Source organism: Orcinus orca, chromosome 5 (genome assembly GCF_937001465.1).
Source record: "Orcinus orca chromosome 5, mOrcOrc1.1, whole genome shotgun sequence".
Taxonomy (NCBI): domain Eukaryota; kingdom Metazoa; phylum Chordata; class Mammalia; order Artiodactyla; family Delphinidae; genus Orcinus; species Orcinus orca.
This window is the reverse complement of record NC_064563.1, coordinates 69,785,324-69,804,939: the sequence shown is the minus strand read 5'-3', so window position 1 is coordinate 69,804,939 and position 19,616 is coordinate 69,785,324. Positions and strand designations below refer to the sequence as shown.

Genomic DNA, 19,616 nt, shown 5'->3' with positions numbered 1-19,616 from the left:
ATTCTCATCTTTGCCAATGGCACATAACAGACACTCAGTAATACACGTGGGGTAAATGAGCAACACCCCACCGATAATATTCTTAGGCCAGATTATGGCCTCTCTCACTGGAATGGGCAGCAGAAGGCCTCCCAATGCCAGTTCCTCTCCTCTCACTCATGTCCCAGCCTGCTCAAAACCCTCAAATGATCAAGTCATATCCATGCCTGGCATTTTTAAGGACCTTCATAATGAAGCCTCCTTTCCCATCTCCCACTGCCTGGAACTAACTGTCCACTGGCATATGTCACTCGAAGAAGGGTCCTACTCAGTCAGTCCCAATCATAGTAACCAGCTCCACAGCTGTTTCTCCTCCTTCTGTCAATCCCCAAAGCCGGCTCTAGGCCTGCCCGCTGCTTACAAGGAGCATGACCCTGGGCAGCTGCCTGACCCAAAGGCCCCAGGCGTGCACCCCTACCATTCAGACAGCTAACCCCGGCTACCTATCTCGCATCTAGAGTCTACACTCTAGACTCTGCAGGCCGGGGTGTTGGTGTTGGGGGACTGCCTTGCAAAAATTAAATGCAAGATACACATTCTTGCACCTAGAGACCGTCACACAGAGTGAAGTAAGTCAGAAAGAGAAAAACAAATACCGTATATTAACGCATATATGTGGAACCTAGAAAAATGGTACAGGTGAACCGGTGTGCAGGGCAGAAATTGAGACAGATGTAGAGAACAAACGTATGGACACCAAGGGGGGAAAGCCGCGGAGGGGTGGAGGTGGTGGTGTGATGAATTGGGCGATTGGGATGGACATGTATACACTGATGTGTATAAAATGGATGACTAATAAGAACCTGCTGTATATTAAAAAAATAAAGTGTATTCTTATACTGAGATAAAAAAAAATACACATTCTTCCTTTTGACTGAGCCTGGTGCAGGCAGAGACCCTGAAAGGAAGAAGGCTGGTCATGGGGTACAGAGAACCCTACTGGAAGGTCTGGCCTCCCACCGGCTACCATCATTCACTGTAGGCTTTAGAACTGGCACCCATCTTCTCTGGGCTTTTATTTATGTTTCCCTATCCGTAAGGGCAGGGAGGGTGAGGATGCAGGGGAGAGGAGAGTGTTAGCTGCTTTCTCTCCTTCCGCTTAAAGGCTTTCTTAAAATGCTCTTGTGCTGGGGGAGGTAAGCTATTGCCAAGTCACTAACACCTTCGTGAGAATGAGTTTTATTGGTAAGCAAGCATTAGAAAAGGGGGAGGAGGTGGAAAGAGAGACGGGATTGGACACAAGGTTAAGCGAGTCTGGTCCTAGAAAAGCAGCTCAAACGTGAACCTACATTTTTGCATCTTGTGTTGAGGGCCAGCAGACATTGGATCACTGGGAAGGGAAGGGAAGCCACAAAGCTCTTTCAGCTCCCCCAGCACCTCAAAGTCCCAAAGACACCCCTCAGGCCCAATTCCACTGATTATCTCATCTCCTGTACCCACGCCTCCCAACCCTGTGCTCCCAGCACAGTAACAGAGCTCCATCCCCACTCTCCACATTTTGAGTCTTCTCTGCTCTGCAGTTGCCTCCCGCACGAGGCCTCGCTCCTTTTGCCTGGCTGGCTTCAGAAAACCCCCCATCCTTCCAAAGCCTCTGATGCTTCCTGAGGGACGAGGAAGCCAAACTCTTCTCCGAGCCCCTTGAAATTTTACCCTTGCCTTTTCCCCAGCACTTAGCACCCTCAACCTTGGGTCACGTCTGGCTCCTCGGGTTTGACTGTACGCTCCCTGAGGGCAGAGTAAGGGCCCTAAATGCATCTGACCCAACAACCCGGCATGGCGCGGTCTCACAGTGGGCGCTGGAAAACTGCTTGGAGAAAAGGAACTAGGAGTCGGGAGCCATTTATTTTAATCATGGCTCAGCCTCTAGTGAGCAACTTTGGGGAGCCTCTCCTCCTCTCTGGGCCTCAGTTGCCCCAACTGGAAAATGGGGGAACTTGATGTGAGGGCTCCTAGGCCCCTTCCACTGTGACAACTGTGATTCCGCGAAAGCTCGGAGCTACTGGGTGTGGCCCCGCCCCCTGGGAGCCCTGAAAAGCCCGGGCAGGGGGCGCGCAGGGAAGGCCTCCACCCGCGCCCAGCCCCCGGTCGACGCTTCCCAAAAAACACGGGGTCCCCCTCCCCCACGCGTGCACCCCATGATTACGCTGCGGCCGGCACTTCCGCACCGCGGGCCCTGCGGCCCGGCCCGGCCCGGGCGCGCGCTCGGCGCCCTGCGCCCCGCGCTCCTGCCACCCCGGAGGCGCTCGCGCTCGGGGAGGGCTGGGGGTTCCCGAGGCGCCCGCGGGCGGAGAGTGGGGGGAAGGAAGGAGGATTTGCAACAAATACCTCGGGGAGGAGGCGGCCGGGGCAGCGGCGGCGGCGGCGGCGGCGGCTGGAGGCGGAGGCAGCGGAGAAGGAGGAGGTGCCCAGGCACTCCCCCTCCCATTGTCCCCAGGCCCGGCCCCGCGCCCGCACCGCGCCCCGCGCCCCCGGCCGCGCAGCCAGCCCTTACCTTGCAGCGCCTGGCTCTCCCCCGCTCGCTAAAGCTACTTATCCCAGGAAAGCTCGCACGGGGCCCGGGAGCGAACCCACAGACAAAAAGTGAAACTTCGGCAGGGCTGGAGCGGCTGCTGGTTGGTGCCTTTCCCCCTCCTTCCTCCCCACCGTCCCCACCCCCTCCCCTCGGTCTCCCGTGCGGTGCCCTGAGAGCTGGAGGCTGACGTCAGGGGCCTGAATTCCTGACTTTGCCTGCACGCATTTGTCCATGTAAGGTATGGGAAGGCGGGTGCCCGCGGGGCCGCCGCGCCACGCTGCGCTCGCCGCCGGGGGAGGGGGCGCCCGCCGCGGGCCGTGGCCTTGCCCCAAGGTGGGCGCGCTGACGACAGTTGATTTCCTGGGAGGAAGGGAAGACGCGGGGATGCGGGGAGACTGCAAAGGAGGAAGAGAAAGGGAGCTGTGGAGGTTTTGCCTGCACTGGAGGAAGAGGAAGGAGACGTAGAAGGAGGAAGCGGCCGGGGCGAGGGGCTGCCGGAAAAATGGGGGAACCTGCGTCCACTGTTAGGGCACCAGATTAGGGGGCTGAATCTGAGCAGACGAGATCCTGCCGTGGAATCCCCTTCAGAGATCTTCCTCGTGAGCCCCGCCCCGGATTCCCAGCGAGGTTCAGAGCTGGCCCAGACCAACTTCCAACCCGTCCACTTCACACATGGGAAAACCGGAGCTCTCGGAAGAGAAATGACTCCTACAAGGTCATGCCCGCCACAGATCCAGGCGCGGGACCCGGATGCTCGGCCTCCCAGCTGTGTTCCTGTCTCCAGGCAGAGCCCTGACTCCCTCCTTCCCGCGGAGCAGTGAACCAGGCTAGATGTCAGCGGACAGCGAGGATACCCTGGGAAGAGATTCAGAGCTTCCCTGGGCCCCGGAGGGAGTCAGTTCCTGGAATGTTCTAATTGCCAGTGAGCCCTGGATAGCCATGCCTATCAGTTGCTTCAAGGCAACTCCCTCTATCCGGTGCTCAAATAAACGAAACCCTGGAGTTCACTTCACAGCCCTGCCGGAAGCCCAGAAAGCTTATTCTGTGCTTACAGCTTCAAAAAAAATCTGCGAACTGGGTGAAAGGCAAGCCTGTTCTTGGAAGGTTTGAGTGGGACTTTTTTTCCTCAGACGGTTGTAAATGTGAGCAACCAGGGGACCCACCAATAACTGTGTCGGGGGGTTAAAACGTGCAGCAGACATTGCCTGGAAGACACTCCAAGGCTGGAGACTGTTTCCTTGTATTTCTAATCCTACTGATGTCCTCACCTCAGCACATCATAAAAGCACTTTCTCACTGGTTTATTAGATCTTGTTAGGACAAATTATAGTCCATCGTTTACATCTGAGGTAAAAAGTCAGGTTAAATGACTTACCCAACACAAAATAAGCAACAGAACAAGCACCTGAACCCGCCTCCCCCCAGCCAGGTCACCTGACTAATCCCATGATTTTTCCACCCAACAAGGAGGCCCTGACCTCCTAATTTCTGTTAATGAATGTTGAGAGTACACCGTGAGTTACTAATTCATGAAACCTCCAAAACTTGGTTCTTTGGGGATTTGGTGGGATTCTTTTTGACCAAGAATTAAACGGAGAAACACATTTCTGCACTTACCATTTATCGAGCATCTTCTTAGTGCAAAGTCTTTGAATCCAGACATTCTTGGGTCCAAATTACTCCATCTCTCTTGCTATCAGTTTCTCATCTACTCATACAAAAAATATGAAGATAGTAGTAGAGGTAAGGTCAAGGGTACCTATTCCATGCAATGATGAAATATTTTTGTCTTTGCAACTAATGTAGTTTGAAATAGGAAACGAGCTCTTAAAGAGATTTTATTCTGGGGCTTTAAAAAGATCCTTCTGTTACACCACAATTCACTTACTCTGTTCTCAACATTTCAGCAAACCCACATTCTGAGTGCTATTGTTTAACATGAAAAACTCCTGGTATCACACCAACTAAGAATAGATTCACCCATTCCCCATTGGACATAACGGGACTTGACCAGTGCTGCTTTTTTTTTCTTCCCCAGTAACCCACTCATAAAGAATAATAGGGTTCTAATGAGGATTAATAAGATTTAATAACGTATAATTAGCATTCATTTCCTTCATCATACACATTGTAAGAGTGCGGTGTTAGGGCTTTCCTGGTGGCGCAGTGGTTGAGAATCTGCCTGTCAATGCAGGGGACACGGGTTCAAGCCCTGGTCTGGAAAGATCCCACATGCCGCGGAGCAACTAGCCCCGTGAGCCACAATTACTGAGCCTGTGCATCTGGAGCCTGTGCTCCGCAACAAGAGAGGCCGCGATAGTGAGAGGCCTGCGCACCGCGATGAGGAGTGGCCCCCACTTGCCGCAACTAGAGAAAGCCCTCGCACGGAAACGAAGACCCAACACAGCCAAAAATAAATAAATAAAATTTTTTTTAAAAAGGCAAAATTCCTTTAAAAAAAATTTTTAAAAAAAGAGTGCAGTGTTAGATCTAGAAATGCTCCTAATTATGTTGAAACTGTTGTATGAGTGTGTTGGGGAAGATCACTATGTCTCTCCTCCTGAAATATTTATGAATTGCTCAGGTGGGCCTAGACTTAGCACAAGCATTATATAAAGTTAATCACAAAAGATCATTTCTGCTCAGGAGGCACTCACCAGGAGTGTAAGAGGCAAAGTCATAAATTGGATGCTTGGGCGAACCACATGCAGTGTTGTCATCGGTGCAAACCCAAATCAAAAGCCTCCTCATTTGCTGATCTGGTTTCTTTTGTATTCACACTTTTCTCAACAACCCTATTAAAACCTGCTGCGTGCAGGGACTTGGGAAAGAAGGGAAGGCTGTGTAAATCTGCAGCCTCAATGCTAGAGACATACAGGTTTACCAATTCAGAGACTAAAAGAAGCACGGAATTTCAGGTGGGGCGGAGGGCATGTGACTGGAGGATTGCCAGTGATGACACCAAAGACTGAACAACACTAGGCTGTGTTCCCACCATTTGCTTGCATCCATGACAATCCCTTTCCCCAAGGCCTTTGTGTAGCTCTTGTCGGTCCTTTCTCTGTCCTCATATATGCCCGGCAATATTCTAAGGATTTTTCATCTGCATTTCACTTAACCCTCAGAAAACCCTTCTGAGGTTGGCATTATTATTTTCTCTAGCCCAAGGAGGTTAAGTAGCCTGCTCTTAACACAGAGCTAGTACCCGGTTAAACTGAGACGCCCCACTGAGCCCAGGCAGCCTGACTCTTCCCTTACCCACTGCTGAGTGGCCATCTGGTCTCACATTGAACATTCCAATGTGCAGAACTCATAATCTGCCTATGGCTGCCCAAGAGGAAAAGATATGAAGAGGCTACTGGAGAAATAATAAGAACAGGGACACTGAAGATGGAAGGTAAATACCAACCCTATTGGTTGGTGGCTGGTGGCCAACCCTATTGGCTGGTGGCCTCTCCAGCCTGAAACCCATCAGGCCAGACTCCTCAGTGTAGTTTGCATAGCTCTTCAGCCTCGTGTCTGCCAGTCCTGAACCCTCCAGCCAATTGGAGTTCTGGTGGTTTCTCAAACACCTTAACTGACCCTGCTTCTCTGCCTTTATACGGGTTCTTCTTTCTCCCGGGCGCTCTCTTTCTTCTCCGTACACCTGACAACCCTTACCTAGCTTCTTCAGACTCGCCTTAAATATCACGTCCTCTGAGAGGCCTTTTTGCCCCTCCCGCCACCTCCAGTGGATGCATTGCCCCTACAGAGTGATGGGAGCACTGTGCTTACCCTCGGTCCCTGCGACTCTGCATGATGTCACTGGTCACCTTGTCTTTCTCAGCTACTGGGCTGAGAGTGCAATTTGTCTCTGAGTCTCTGACAAAGTGCCTGCCGTTGTCAATGTAGGCATTCAACTGTTGTGTTCTGTTTTTTTCCTTCTTGTTCCTGGTCAAAGGAAGAGGAAGATGCAGAAGGTAAAAGGCCTGGGCATTTAAATAAAATCAGATAACTTCCTCAAGAGATGAAGACTGGATGTAAGCAGACCAGTGGGAAGGAAGAGGAAGAATCAACAGAGCCTGGCCACTTGGAAACAGAAGCAGGATGGGCATGGGGAGGCAAAGGAGAGGAAGGTTTGTAGTCCTTTGCTTGTCCTAAAACTGCTTTGTAACCTCATGGCAAGTCACTTCCTCTTTGGTCTCGGTTTCTTCATCCACACAATTAGGTTCTCAGACTTTATGTTCTCCAACACTCTCTTCAATTTGAGGCTACTTTCAACCTGTTGACCAAATTCATCTTCCCAGAGCATAGCCTGCCACATTATACTCTGAACTTGTAAAGGTTCCATGATATCAACCACATTAAGTCCAAACTCCTCAGCTGCCCCTCCCTGGTTCCATGATCAGCTTTTTCCAACTGTAGACTGTACCTCCAACCCTCCACCATCACCACACACACACACACACACACACACACACACACACACACAGAGCTTCCTTCACTTCCTGCCTCAGGACTTCTTTTCATCTAGTTCCCTCTTCTCAAAATACTTTCCCAGGCCCACCTCCATGAATGCAGATTTTACCTGTCTTGCCAGCATCCTCTCAAGCAATCTCTTCCCTGTTGCTCATTCCCTCCAAATCTCCTCTACTGATATGAAAATAATTCCTCTATATTCTGAACAAGGCACGCACTGGATTGTCCCATTGCACTGTAATTTTTCCGAAGTGTGTTTGATCTGCTCCTGTCAAACATACAGCTCTTCACGGTGGGCTCCATATCTCCTTCATTTCTCCTCCCCAGCAGCCATTGGCAACACCTGGGACTTAACGATCCAATGTTATCCAGTGAGGGAGTGAATGCAAGAATCCTTCATCTTGGCTAGAGAAGCAACACAGTTGATATCGTCTCTCTGGAAGACTGGTCATGTTATCTTAGACCATGACTCTGGGCAGGTACCAGGAGGGATGAGGGAGAGGGGGAGGATTTAATATTTGTCATTTGTTACAATGTGCCCTGTGTGCGAGATTCTAGAGAAACCGTGCACCTCAGATTGGGGCTTGAACCCACAAGGCTGGGACTCAAACCCAGCTGAAACCCACAGTCTTCCAAATAAGATCACACACCTGGTTTCAGGATTTAGTGAAGCTCAAGATTTAGGTTCTTGATGTCTCATCACAGAAAGAATTCAGTGAGAGACAAAGTGATAGGTAAGAACTGGATTTATTTAGAGAGAAACACACTCCACAGACAGAGTGTGGGCCATCTCAGAAGGTGAGAAAGGCACCAGGGTATGGGGTTGTCAGTTTTTGGGGTGGGTAATTTCATAGGCTAATGAGTGGGAGAAGTATTCCAGCTATTTCAGGAAGGGGTGGGGATTTCCAGGAATTGGGCCACCACCCACTTTTTTTTTTATTAATTAATTAATTTATTTATTTATTTTTGGCTGGGTTGGGTCTTTGTTGCTGACCGGGGCTTTCTCTAGTTGCGGCAGACGGGGGCTACTCTTCATTGCGGTGCGTGGTCTTCTCATTGCAGTGGCTTCTCTTGTGGAGCATGGGCTCCAGGCTCACAGGCTTCAGCAGTTGTGGCTCGCAGGCTCAGTAGTTGTGGCGCACGGGCTTAGTTGCTCCGCAGCATGTGGGATCTTCCTGGACCAAGGCTTGAACCCATGTCCTCTGCATTGGCAGGTGGATTCTTAACCACTGCGCAGCCAGGGAAGCCCCGCACCACCCACTTTTTGATCCGTATGGTCAGTCTTGGGACTGTCATGGAGCCTGTGGGTGTGTCATTTAGCTTGCTGGTGTGTTACAGTGAGCTTATACTGAGGCTCAAGATCTAATGGAAATCGACTTCTCCTACATCTTGGACCCATTTTGTTCAAATCAGCTTACGTTATGTCCTCGAGCTATGTCATTCTTTCAAAAGTTGTGCCCTTCCCCCTTCCCTCCTGTTTCACTAGGTCTTGTCACATTTAGCATATATCAATTTTACAAATTATCTAAGGATATAGTTCTGCTCTGGGAGTAGACACAGAATTAAAGCAATGGTTGCTTTTCAACTTTATATCAAATAAATTCTTTAAAAAAAATACTCAAGGTTAACTTTTTCCAGGAAGAATTAAGCACAAGTGACAGTTTAAATATTTGATGTGTCCTGCTCTATAGCTGAGCTTAATTCTCTTCTCAAGACTATTGTACCAGCCTGTGATGCAAACAAGACCTCTGACCAGATCAGATAAGCATCACCCTTTTGTAAAGAGATGAAAACTTGGTAAACAATAGTGGTAGGCTTTTATTAAATGCAGTATTAAAGATAATGAAGTCTATTACAAAAGGTCTGTTTACTCTCTATTCTTCACATCTCATTGTACAATGGGAAAAAATTATCTCCGTGTAAAAAAGGAATAGATTATCAGACTTCCTAAATGAATATTTTCTCCCTGTTTTGAGAGGGAGAAAAGACTTGGATTTTTCTTGAGGGAAAAATGGTATCACAAACTACTTTCTTTATTGGTTTTGAGAAATCAAGCCAATGTAGACAAATGATAGTTTGTATCTGCCCATGAATTTCTGCACAATTTTACCCAGCTTTGCAGCCCAGTTTTCAGCCAGAGGCTGTAATCATTGTTTGCATTTTATCAGATCGCAGGAACAGATTATCTGAATGCAGTCTGGCCCATCCCAACTCACCCTTGCACAAGTCTGCTGGCTTTTGACCTCAGGTAAGCCCAGAACATAGGAGAGCTGTGACCACACCTGGAAGCCAGTGAAACTTCAAAGATCAGTCAGTCTAGTCTGACAGGGGGCCAGTCTGTGATAGTAGAAATGTTGATGGATGGAGCTTTAATCCCTCTTTGGTCCACTACCAATGAAAAGTTTCACAGAGACTCAAACACAAAGGGAGACAATTTATGCCACCTTTTTATTTTAACAAGTATATAATATGCACTTGCTAACTGTACTAGACCTAGGAATAGTGTTGAGAAAATAGACACAGTGCCAGTTCTACATGTTAAAACAAAGATAAAACAGGATAGCAACTCCAAGGGAAGGAGTAGGTGAGATAGCTCGGCTGAGATCTCCCAGTGGACCCCTGGATGGACTGGACCTGCTAACGTCAGCCAGGAGCCTCTTTTGATAGTGATGGAGCAGGCTAGGATGAGCCCGGAGACACCCCCCAGGGCCTGTTGAAGGAACACAAACGTGGAGCACACATCTTTGTCCTCACAAAACAGCAAGAGGTAGAAAATAATGTCCAGAGGTTTGATGTCTGCAGCCTCGGTCTTGGTGGCCTCTCTGCTTCCTTTAGGAAGCTGTGTAGAGCGGTATGACTCCTGAAGAGGGTCTGCTCGTTCTTGATGATGTGCGTATCTGGGGGTATGCTTTAGGATGTAGTTTGCCCCATTCGTGGCTGTGATACACGGCCTCACCCACTCTTAGGGAATCACAGCAGATACCAGGGCAGGAGAGAGAATCTTTGCCCAACAGTAGGGATTTGATTAGATTTATATTTCCAACTACAGTTTTAGGTGAATGAAAAGAGGTCCATGATATATATTTTGACAGCTTAATTGCGGTATAATTTATATACCATAAAATTCATTCATTTTAAGCATACAATGATTTTACATAACTTTATGGAATTGTATAACCATCACTGCACTCTAATAGTAGAACAGTTCCATCATCCCCCAAAGAAAGCTTGCATCCATTTACAGTCATTCCCCACTTCTGCCTGCAGCCTCAGGCAACCACTAATCTACTTTCTGTCTCTATAGATTTGCATATTCTGGACATTTCATGTAAATGGAATCATAAATTGTGTGGCTTTGCATCTGGCTTCTGTCACTTAGCATAGTGTTTTCGAGGTTCATCCATGCTGTAGCATGTATTAATGGTTTCTGTTCTTTTTTATGGCCTAATACTAATCTATTGGATGGATATACCATATTCTCTTTATCCATTATCAGTTGTTGAATATTTGGATTAGTTCAACTTTGGAGCTATTATGAATGACACTGCTATGAATGTATCACGTAAAACTCTCTGTGTGGTCGTGTATTTTCATTTATCTTGAGTATACAGTGTTTTAAAGTGGAAAAAAGAAGGATAGGCATATAAAGAGGAATCTGAAAGGATATGAACTTAGGTTTTCAAAGTGATTATCGTTAAATGGTAAGATGATTCCTTTTTGCTTACCAAAATTTTCTTACAATAAGCTTATATTATTTTAACTTTTCCTATGTGTCTGGAATGAGACAAAGACAATATAGCGCTCATTTTTTAAGACAGAAAAAAACCCAACAAATATTTGGAAAGTTGCCGTCCCTCTTTTGACAATTGAATCTTCTTAGGAATCCTTAGCAGGTGGTTTATAGTGAGATATTATTTTGAAATATTTAATGAGATTTTTACCCGTATTTCTAACCGTTAGTCCTTCACTCAACCAGTTAGCTGAAGACATTCTGTGTTAGTGCATTCCCAGAGAAACGGTGGAATAGACCTCGAATTGAATGAGACTAGGTTTCTCCTACCTTGCAGAATAAATTTAATTTTAAGTAGAAGCTCCCAATTATAGACAATTTTCATATTTTTATTTCTCACTTTTGAGTTGCAGACTTAAACTAGTATTCTCTATAGGTTATCCAACCTTTACTTGAGAACCCTCAAACTCAACATGGCTCTAAATTCAACTTCCTGAGTCCTCCCTACATTATACCTCCCTACTTCCAACCATCCCAGTCACAACCCTGAATCATTCCTGACATCTCTCTCCCCCCAGCTCCTCTCTTCAATGAGTTGTCAAGTCTAGCAGATTCTGCCCTAAACAGTTCTCTCGCACTTGTCCCCTTGTGTGAGGTCAGGTTCTCATTACAGTGTAGTCCCATCATTGATGCATGTCGCATCCACAAATTCAGCATGAGAGCAGAGAGAGGAGAGAGGTAACCATGGAAATGCCGCTGGTGGTCCTTACCACCAGGGTTCTTGTGAGCAGGAGGTGCAAGATGTGAACCTGCCCTCCCACACTGGGTCTCCCAGTCTCTGCCCATCTTTCATTGTCAACTCTCCCACCTCTATGATTTTGTTGTTTAATGGTACCCATTTTTTATTCAGCTTGGTCCTCAGTTAAAAGCCAGCTACTGCTTCTGGGGCTCAACCAATAAACAGCAATTAATTCCAAAGCTGGAGGAAAAACAGGCTGGGTTGGGCACCAACAGGGCACCTTCCTAAGTATTTTTCAAGGATAATTTCAAGCAAAAATTTTCACTATATGCTTTCATTTCAATCACTAACACTAACATTAGATGGGGCTCCACTGAATGGTCACCAGGAAAATTCAAAGGCACGTTGAGTACACAATATTAGCACAATCCTACCAAAGAAACAAAAAGAATAAAAATAAATATACACCTAGAATAGTAGGTCAGCAATTCACATTTGCATCCTAAAATGATTTTTTTAAACCAAGGGGGCTTGGTGTTTTCACCTTCCATTTGAACCTTAGAAATTCCCAGTCAGGCACATGATATTTCATTTGTCAGGTTGACTCATAGATTACCCCACTACCTTAATATCTCACCTTTAGATCCTGATCCCCTCTAGTTCCAGATCACCCAGATGGCTACAGCTGTGTAACCTGAGCCTCAGGTACCTGCAGGGCACTGAGAAGGCTCTGGCAATAAGATATAGCTTCCTTTCTGCAGGTTTTTTATTATAAGTTTTCTCTTTGCTCACACATATGGCTTAATAGACAGACAGGAAAAGAACAAGAACCCTTCAAGATTTCCTTAGCAGAAAGATAAGCAGTGTGAATGTTTTCTGGTGGTACTTGCAAATTCCGAATAGGACAGGTCACATTTTTTAGGCCCCCTGTACCATGCACAGATGAAGCACTCAACCATATAACTGAGCCCAGGGGAAGATGCCCAGGCAAGGAGTCAAGAGACTTGGGTTCTAGTCCCAACTCTGCTTATAATGAATAATGAATGTGAAAGCACATTGCAGACTGTAAACACCATGCAAATGTATGAAACGATTGGTATTGGTTTCCATGATTCCTAGTACTGCTTTTCCTATCCCCACTGAACCTTTTCAACATTGTTCTCAAAGTTAGCCTCCAGTGTTCTCTCATGGTCTATTTGACCCTTAATTTGTCAACTTATTTATAACAATAGATCTACTAAACCACAGTTTGACCCAAATGCAATATATATTGAGCCTTGATTTCCCTGAATAGAATGTAGATAAGAAGACTTTCTAGGGCATCAGGCTCTTAAATGGAGGATGACTTAACTGATGCTTAAATCCTCCTTTTCTTTAAAGAGAAAAAAAGTGGTTGAGCATTGGGATGATGGCTGAGTCTCCAATTAAATTCTTTAAAGCACATGGCTTTGACATTTTAGTCCTACCTCTGATTACGGTTAGAGGATTATGCTTGATCACCATGGCAGAGGTAGAAGAAACAGATTTGATTTTGTTTCCTTCTGTTTTATATTGACTAATGATTACAGTTCAAAAAGTGTCTACATTGCAATGTTTCCCATTGCATATTCCACACTTAATCAAAAGGAGAGTAGCATTCGTTAGGGTAAAGAATAAAGAGAATCAGGAATCCTGGGCAGTTTATCTGATCCTGTTGCTAATCCCCTGCTTACAGTTTGATTATGAGATGACAAGCTTTCATACTTAGTTTGTCCTTCTAGAGAGTGAGTGTAATGCCGGAAGCTCTCCCTGACCCAGCACCGTTTAGCTTGGTTCCTGTCTCTGGTCCCTCTTAGCCTGCCTCATCACTTGTGGGTCAGCCTTGCGTGCATATACAGGTATGTAGCCTTTAGAAATCACCAGATCCCATCCTCCACTTTAATAGGTGAGGAAACTGATCCTCTGGGCAAGATCTGTACCCGACAGAGCCCTAGGTAGCTACCCCTTCCCCCATCAGACCTCTATTTCTACTTTCTCAGAGCTAGGAAATCCCAGCGCCACCCAACAGACCTGCACAGAATGAAAACCTGAAGACACCAGGAACTGGGCCAGAAATGGACTATGACATCCAGCTCTCCTCTGAGAATGAGTTCGACCCTGACCCAGGTGGACAGAGTGGAGTCAAGGATTTACTGTGTTATAAAAGCAGATGACCACTCATTTAAGAAACGGTAACCAGAAAGTAAGACCACCATGGGGTCTGTTTAAAAGATATTGATCGTATCATGCAGGGTTCTTAGTTGTAAATTAGCTGTGAATTAGTCTCTGACAATATAAACAAAATTAATTTATTAAACTGATGTCGAGGAGCTTCCATAGCTTTGAGACTAAAGAGCAGATTCAAAGACTATATAATAAGCTATTTAATTGCTCCCATGGTGACACTCCTAAATGCCACAGCTGGCTATGGACATTAGTGCTTGCACCCGACCCTAGGTGCTGCCTCTAGAACTGCCGCTATGCTGCATCTGGAAACTGGAGTTGGCCAGTTCTGCTCTGCTTCCTTGATCCGCTCGTGTTAGTGCCTAGACCAGAGACATCTGATTGGCAGAGCCTACCCCGTGTGCCCTGATGGTAAGGGAGATGGAGAAATCGAGTTTCCAGCATTTTCAGTTTCTATATGGAAAACAAGCTTTGCTCCACAAAATGGGAGAGTCTCCAAATGTAGGAAGGAGGAAGGAAGAGATTCAGATGCTGAGACACAAAAAGAGTGACAGATGTCCATGACCCTATAGAACAAGGGAAAAGAGAATATTATCCTGGAAAAACACAGGGAGAACAACCTTTGATTTGCCCAAGGAACCAGAAGAAAATGAGAAAGAAGTTTTCGGTATTCTCTAAAAAGTTAAAGGCAATGCCTTTTGCAACAAGGACATAAGTAATAAAGAGAGACTCCAATATGAAAAGACAACAGAATAACTGAAATGGGAAATGGGCAAATACTTAGGAAATTTAAAAAGTGCCAAGAGCAGAATTAACATCCACTTTGGGGGCAAGAACCAAAGGCAGAAATCACCCAGAAAAATCTAGCCAATGACATAGAGGATAAACTTCAGAGTCTCTCCTAGATTATGGAAAAAAGCCTAAAGAGATCAAAGTAGAAAGGGAAAATCATCTATGTAAATCAGGGGCCGGAGATCCAACCTGAAAATTATTGAAAGTAAGTCCTTAGGAAGAAAACAGGACCTGGCTCAGAAACAGTCACTGGTCAGAAACACTGACTGGGGCATCAGTAGAGGAAACTTTCCCAAGCTGCAGAGGTTACCTGGGTGTGCAAGTCACAGGCTCCACACTGCATTCAAGGCAAAACCAAAGACAAGATTCACACGCACACACATCAGGGTGAAATGTTTGTAACACGGAGTAAAGCAAAACGACAACAACAAATCCCGTAAACATCTGGGTGGCAAAAGGAGTTTACCTAGCAAGGAATAAAAATCACTTTAGCCTCAGGACTTCCCTGGTGACGCAGTGGTTAAGAATCCGCCTGCCGATGCAGGGGACACGGGTTCAAGCCCTGGTCCGGGAAGATCCCACATGCGGCGGAACAACTAAGCCCATGCGCCACAGCTACTGAGGCCGCATGCCTAGAGCCCATGAGCCACAACTACTGAATCCCACGCGCCTAGAGCCTGTGCTCCACAAGAGAAACCACCGCAATGAGAAGCCCGCGCACCGCAACAAAGAGTAGCCCCTGCTTGCCACAACTAGAGAAAGCCCACGCCCAGCATTGAAGACCCAACACAGCCAAAAATAAGTAATACATTAATTAATTAATTAAAAAAATCACTTTAGCCTCAGCTTTTTGGGCCATAATACAATGTCAAAAGTAAATAAATATTTATATCATTTTGGGGAGAAAGGTTTTGACCAAATGAACATGTTTTACTTGTGTGAAAGCAACGGAAAGACATCTTAGGTGTGAAAAAGAAAATACTCCAAGGTCTCGCTTCTGAAAGTATGGTCTGTGGACCAGCAGTACCAGCACCATCTAGGAGCTTGTTAGAAATGCAGAGTCTCCAGCCCTCCGGACCTACTGAATTAGAATCTGCATTTTACCCAGATCCTCAGGCAATTCCTATGCATGTTACTGCCTGAGAAACACTGGTTTAAGACGAACCCTACAGACCAAGAATGGAACCGAAGTTATGAACTCGGGAATGGTGAAGTGATGGTTTAAGTGATTGGCAAACTGCTCTGTGAACTGTCAACAGAGCCCCCACCTCATCAGAAGGTCCCTGAGGAGCACGGTCAAGATCACCCATGACTAAACAGGTGGGACGAAGCATCTGCAACAACAGGAAGCATTGGTGCCCTCTTGCAGTAGCGTCTGGATCGAAGTTTCCCTTTCATGGCTTTCGTTGTGGCATTTTATCTCTTCTGAGACTAATACTGTCATTGGACACAAGAAATTTCTCTTTCAGGACCTATCGCTTAATTATTGAGAAAAACAATTAAGTGTGATTAAAACAATGTTTTAAAAAAAATCAGAACAGTTAATGTCTGTTTAAAAAAATACCGGAAGGGGGCTTCTCTGGTGGCGCAGCGGTTGAGAGTCCGCCTGCCGATGCAGGGGACGCGGGTTCGTGCCCCGGACCGGGAGGATCCCACATGCCGCGGAGCAGCTGGGCCCGTGAGCCATGGTCGCTGAGCCTGCGCGTCCGGAGCCTGTGCTCCGCAGCGGGAGAGGCCACAACAGTGAGAGGCCCGCGTACCGCCAAAAAAAAAAAAAAAAAAAAAAAAATACCAGAAGGAAATAAAGCAAATTATTAAATAATAAAAGTTATTTCTTTTTAAATCGCTGTATTTTTCAGGTTTTCTTGAATGAGCTGATTATTACAGATTATAAAAATAAATTTAAAAAATAAATGTTTTCTGGCATGGTGAGAATACTTAAGCCAGGAAGCAAATCATAACTTATATGGGATACTTCCCCTAAGCCTTCCTTTCCAGCATTTTCTCACTGTTCCCCTTCCTGCTCTCTGTTCTAACAAAACTACCTTATGCTTTGTCACCCCACTGTCTTTACTAACTGGGAAATCCACCTCTCCCAGCCTACCAAAAATATCTGAGGGGACAAATCCTATAGTCTTTCAAAGCTGGTTCAGGTGACACCTTCCCTACAAAAACCTCCCTGATAGTTAGAACCATTGGTATTCTAACCCTCCTTCAACTCCCTGTATGTTTCTTCAGGTCTTTTACACTTTATATCTCATATTATTATGTTATTAATAGTAATAGTAGTATTAGTAGTAATAGTCTAATGCCTTTGCTATACTATGAGCTCTTCAAGGCCTTTTGGAGTTTTGAAAATACCTTGATTACAGTAAACACCAATAGGTGTTGTTAAGTGAATGATGCATCATTTGTCCTAGGAGTTGAGGCAGGTGCAAAAGATTGTGGAAATACCCCACAATCTTTTCTTTTTACCAGCTGTGTAGCATTGCTTTGAATTTGGTTAATATAGCAACTGAGTGGTTTTAGTAACAATAGCTTTTTAGGCTTGACAAATAGAAAAACCAAGGAAATACTTGTGTTTCTTTTTAAAAAACACCAAAAAGAACATGTTGTATCTTTCTGTATTTAGAACAACTTACTATCCTGCCTTGGGCAACTTGCTTCCTGGGCTCCAGAGGAACTGTTTGCTCTAAAATTAGAAGAAATGAGTTTGGATTCAGAGCTCTCTAAGGCCCCTTCCAAATCTAGCCTTCTACAATCCTAAAAATGATGATCAAGCCAAGTTTGGCTTTTAGGGACTTCAGTTGTTGTGTTCCAAATATTACAATGTCAAAGTGCTATAACTATTAATAATAAATGCTTAGTATTTACAAGAATATGCAGCCTGATTCTTTCTTGATTCTCACATCATCTAGTCTCTGCTATAGTATTATTTTTTTTCTTTTTAGAGTAACCTAAAGCCAAAGGCTTCCTCTCTCATTGTTTGCCTTCTCAAGTGGAGACACGCCTTCTGCAGCCACAGTGGTCCCCAATTAACATTTCTCCTTGCCACCAGTGCACGAGCCCCCATGACTCAGCAATCCCAGCCTCTGATAAGAGTCCATCGTCATGACAAAGCATCAACCATTAAGCTTTCTTGCACACTAGTTCTGAGTCAGGCAAGTACAACTTCCTTCCCAATGTAAATCTCGAGATCCAATTAAGTGTCCAACTTTGAATTCATTCCATGGGAATTTTATTGGTAATCCATTAGGTACATAGTTATACCTCGTAAACTGTGGATGATACGTAACACGTAATCTACCATAACACAAACAACTAACGTTTATTTCCAGTTTTACAGTGGTTTCCACATATATGTGTGCCATATTGTCTCTTAGAATTCATATCAACGATTGTTGAGTTGACTTTCAAATGTGTTGTAGTTAAGAAATACCAAGAGAGGCCTGCTGTGGTCAACACAGGGCAGAGTCCAGTCGTCAGCATTGCTGCATCAACAGAGATGGGGACAGTCTGTTCATTCAACCAGAGGTGATCACTTAATATGTCCATATATCATCTCAACTGCCCAAGTTGAAACCAAAGTTTTCTTTCTCCATAAAGTCTTCCTAGATTTCCACCTCTCCAGCCAGAAATATCTCCCCTTTTCTGAACATCCATAGTACTTTTCTTATATCTCATCTATTATATTTTTATTACATTAAAAAAACTTTTTTTGAAGTTTTGAATTTGATTTTATTTTTTTTTATACAGCAGGTTTGTATTAGTCATCCATTTTATACACATCAACGTATACATGTCAATCCCAATCTCCCAATTCATCATTTTTACATTAAAAAAGTTTTATTACATTTTTCCTTCTTGTTCATATTTTATTGCCTCGGCTACTCTGTGCATACCTACTCTAGACCCATTGAGGCAGAGTCTAAGAGGCATCTGTAATTATAAAAAGCCTCATGGTTCATATGTGGAGCCAGAGTCACCTGCGTGAAGGGCAGAAGCCGTATACATAAATCACACATCCCTTGAGAGAGAGTGGACACAGTGGTGAAGAGCCCAGGTGCTGGCGTGCCAGACTCCCCTGCTTCACAGCCCAGCTCTGCCACTTACAAGTTAGGCCTTCAGCAAGTCACTTAACCACCGTGAACTTAATGTGTGATGAGGAGATAATAGAACCTGCCTCATGGGTTCATGGTGAGCTTCAGTGCGTCAACATGTGTAAGCACTAGGAGTGACTGACTATGCCTGTCAACTCTTATTGTCCCCTATGGAAGCCTGTGCCCAGGAGCTGCTTTTTGATTAAATATAAAAAAAAAAAAAACCATAAGCATATAATTCTATTGCTGTGAAGCACAACCACATGCATAGACTTGCATCACTTATTTCTCAGGGGACTTAGGCGAACTAATTGATTTAGGTTCATAAATGAGAGCCCTCTGTGATCCTTACAAAGCGTACATACCAGTACATGCATTATTTCTGTCTTTACAACAATCGGGCCACTTTCTTCTCTCTGTGGCAAAGTTCATTCATGGGCATGTAATTGTTGTCAGCAAGCACAGGGCATTTCTAAAGCCTTCATTGGCCCAACCATGCCATGGGTTGAGAGTCCCCAAGCAGAGGAACTTTCACAGGTCATTTCCCAGTGACATCTGACAAACTGGAATCCTAACAGAAGCCCCAGGTGAGTGAGGCCAGAGGGTGCACTGGCCAGACCTGTGGACGCTGTGGGCAGGAGATTAGACTTTACGGTAGCGCCGACAAGTGAAGGACTCTGATTTATTTGCACTTTTCCTACAACTTGTATATATTTTAGTTCCCAGGCTGCATTTTTCATATGCTATACCTTGTTTAAATATCAGGAAGTAAGAAAACTTAAAGTAAGTATCTTTAAGCAAAAATCGCCATTGGTTAGGGCAGGAGCGTGTTTGCAAAGATGGCTACAGTAATCTCTTTGCAATGTGACTCTCTCTGCTATTCCTCCCACAAAGAGGTGGAGTCTACTTATCCATCCTTTGAATGGAGGCTGGCCTTGTGACTTTGACTAATAGAAGAATACAGCGGCAGTAATATTTTGCAACTTCTGAGCCTAGGCCTTGAGAAGCCTTGTAGCTTCTGCTCTTACCCTCTCTTGCTGTGTT

The 19,616-nt window shown here is 45.3% G+C and overlaps 2 protein-coding genes across 3 annotated transcripts in view; one reads left to right on the top strand and one right to left on the bottom strand.

Moving 5' to 3' along the window:
• LPP (LIM domain containing preferred translocation partner in lipoma) overlaps positions 1-2,667 on the bottom strand; it is a 694,580-nt gene extending 691,913 nt beyond the window's left edge. Inside the window, exon 1 of one of the 2 annotated variants that reach the window (XM_049710229.1) lies at positions 2,531-2,667. The gene's annotated coding sequence lies outside the window, so the exon portion shown is untranslated. Of the gene's footprint in view, positions 1-2,364; positions 2,427-2,530 lie in introns of those variants that run through there. The other variant, XM_049710230.1, reaches the window with a different exon arrangement.
• Positions 2,010-18,195, top strand: LOC117196068 (serine/arginine repetitive matrix protein 3-like). The gene is made up of 3 exons (XM_049710239.1): positions 2,010-2,651; positions 6,492-6,666; positions 17,424-18,195. Exons 1-2 carry the CDS (start codon positions 2,175-2,177, stop codon positions 6,543-6,545), a joined length of 531 nt encoding a protein of 176 aa, XP_049566196.1. The 5' UTR covers positions 2,010-2,174; the 3' UTR covers positions 6,546-6,666; positions 17,424-18,195.
• The last annotated feature ends 1,421 nt before the right edge of the window (positions 18,196-19,616 follow it).

Coding starts and splice junctions, on each gene's coding strand:
- LOC117196068 (XM_049710239.1), top strand. CDS start 2,175: ATGATTACGCTGCGGCCGGCACTTCCGCACCGCGGGCCCTGCGGCCCG. Junction 2,652..6,491: donor CAGGGCTGGAGCGGCTGCTG/GTTGGTGCCTTT, acceptor TCCTGGTCAAAG/GAAGAGGAAGATGCAGAAGG.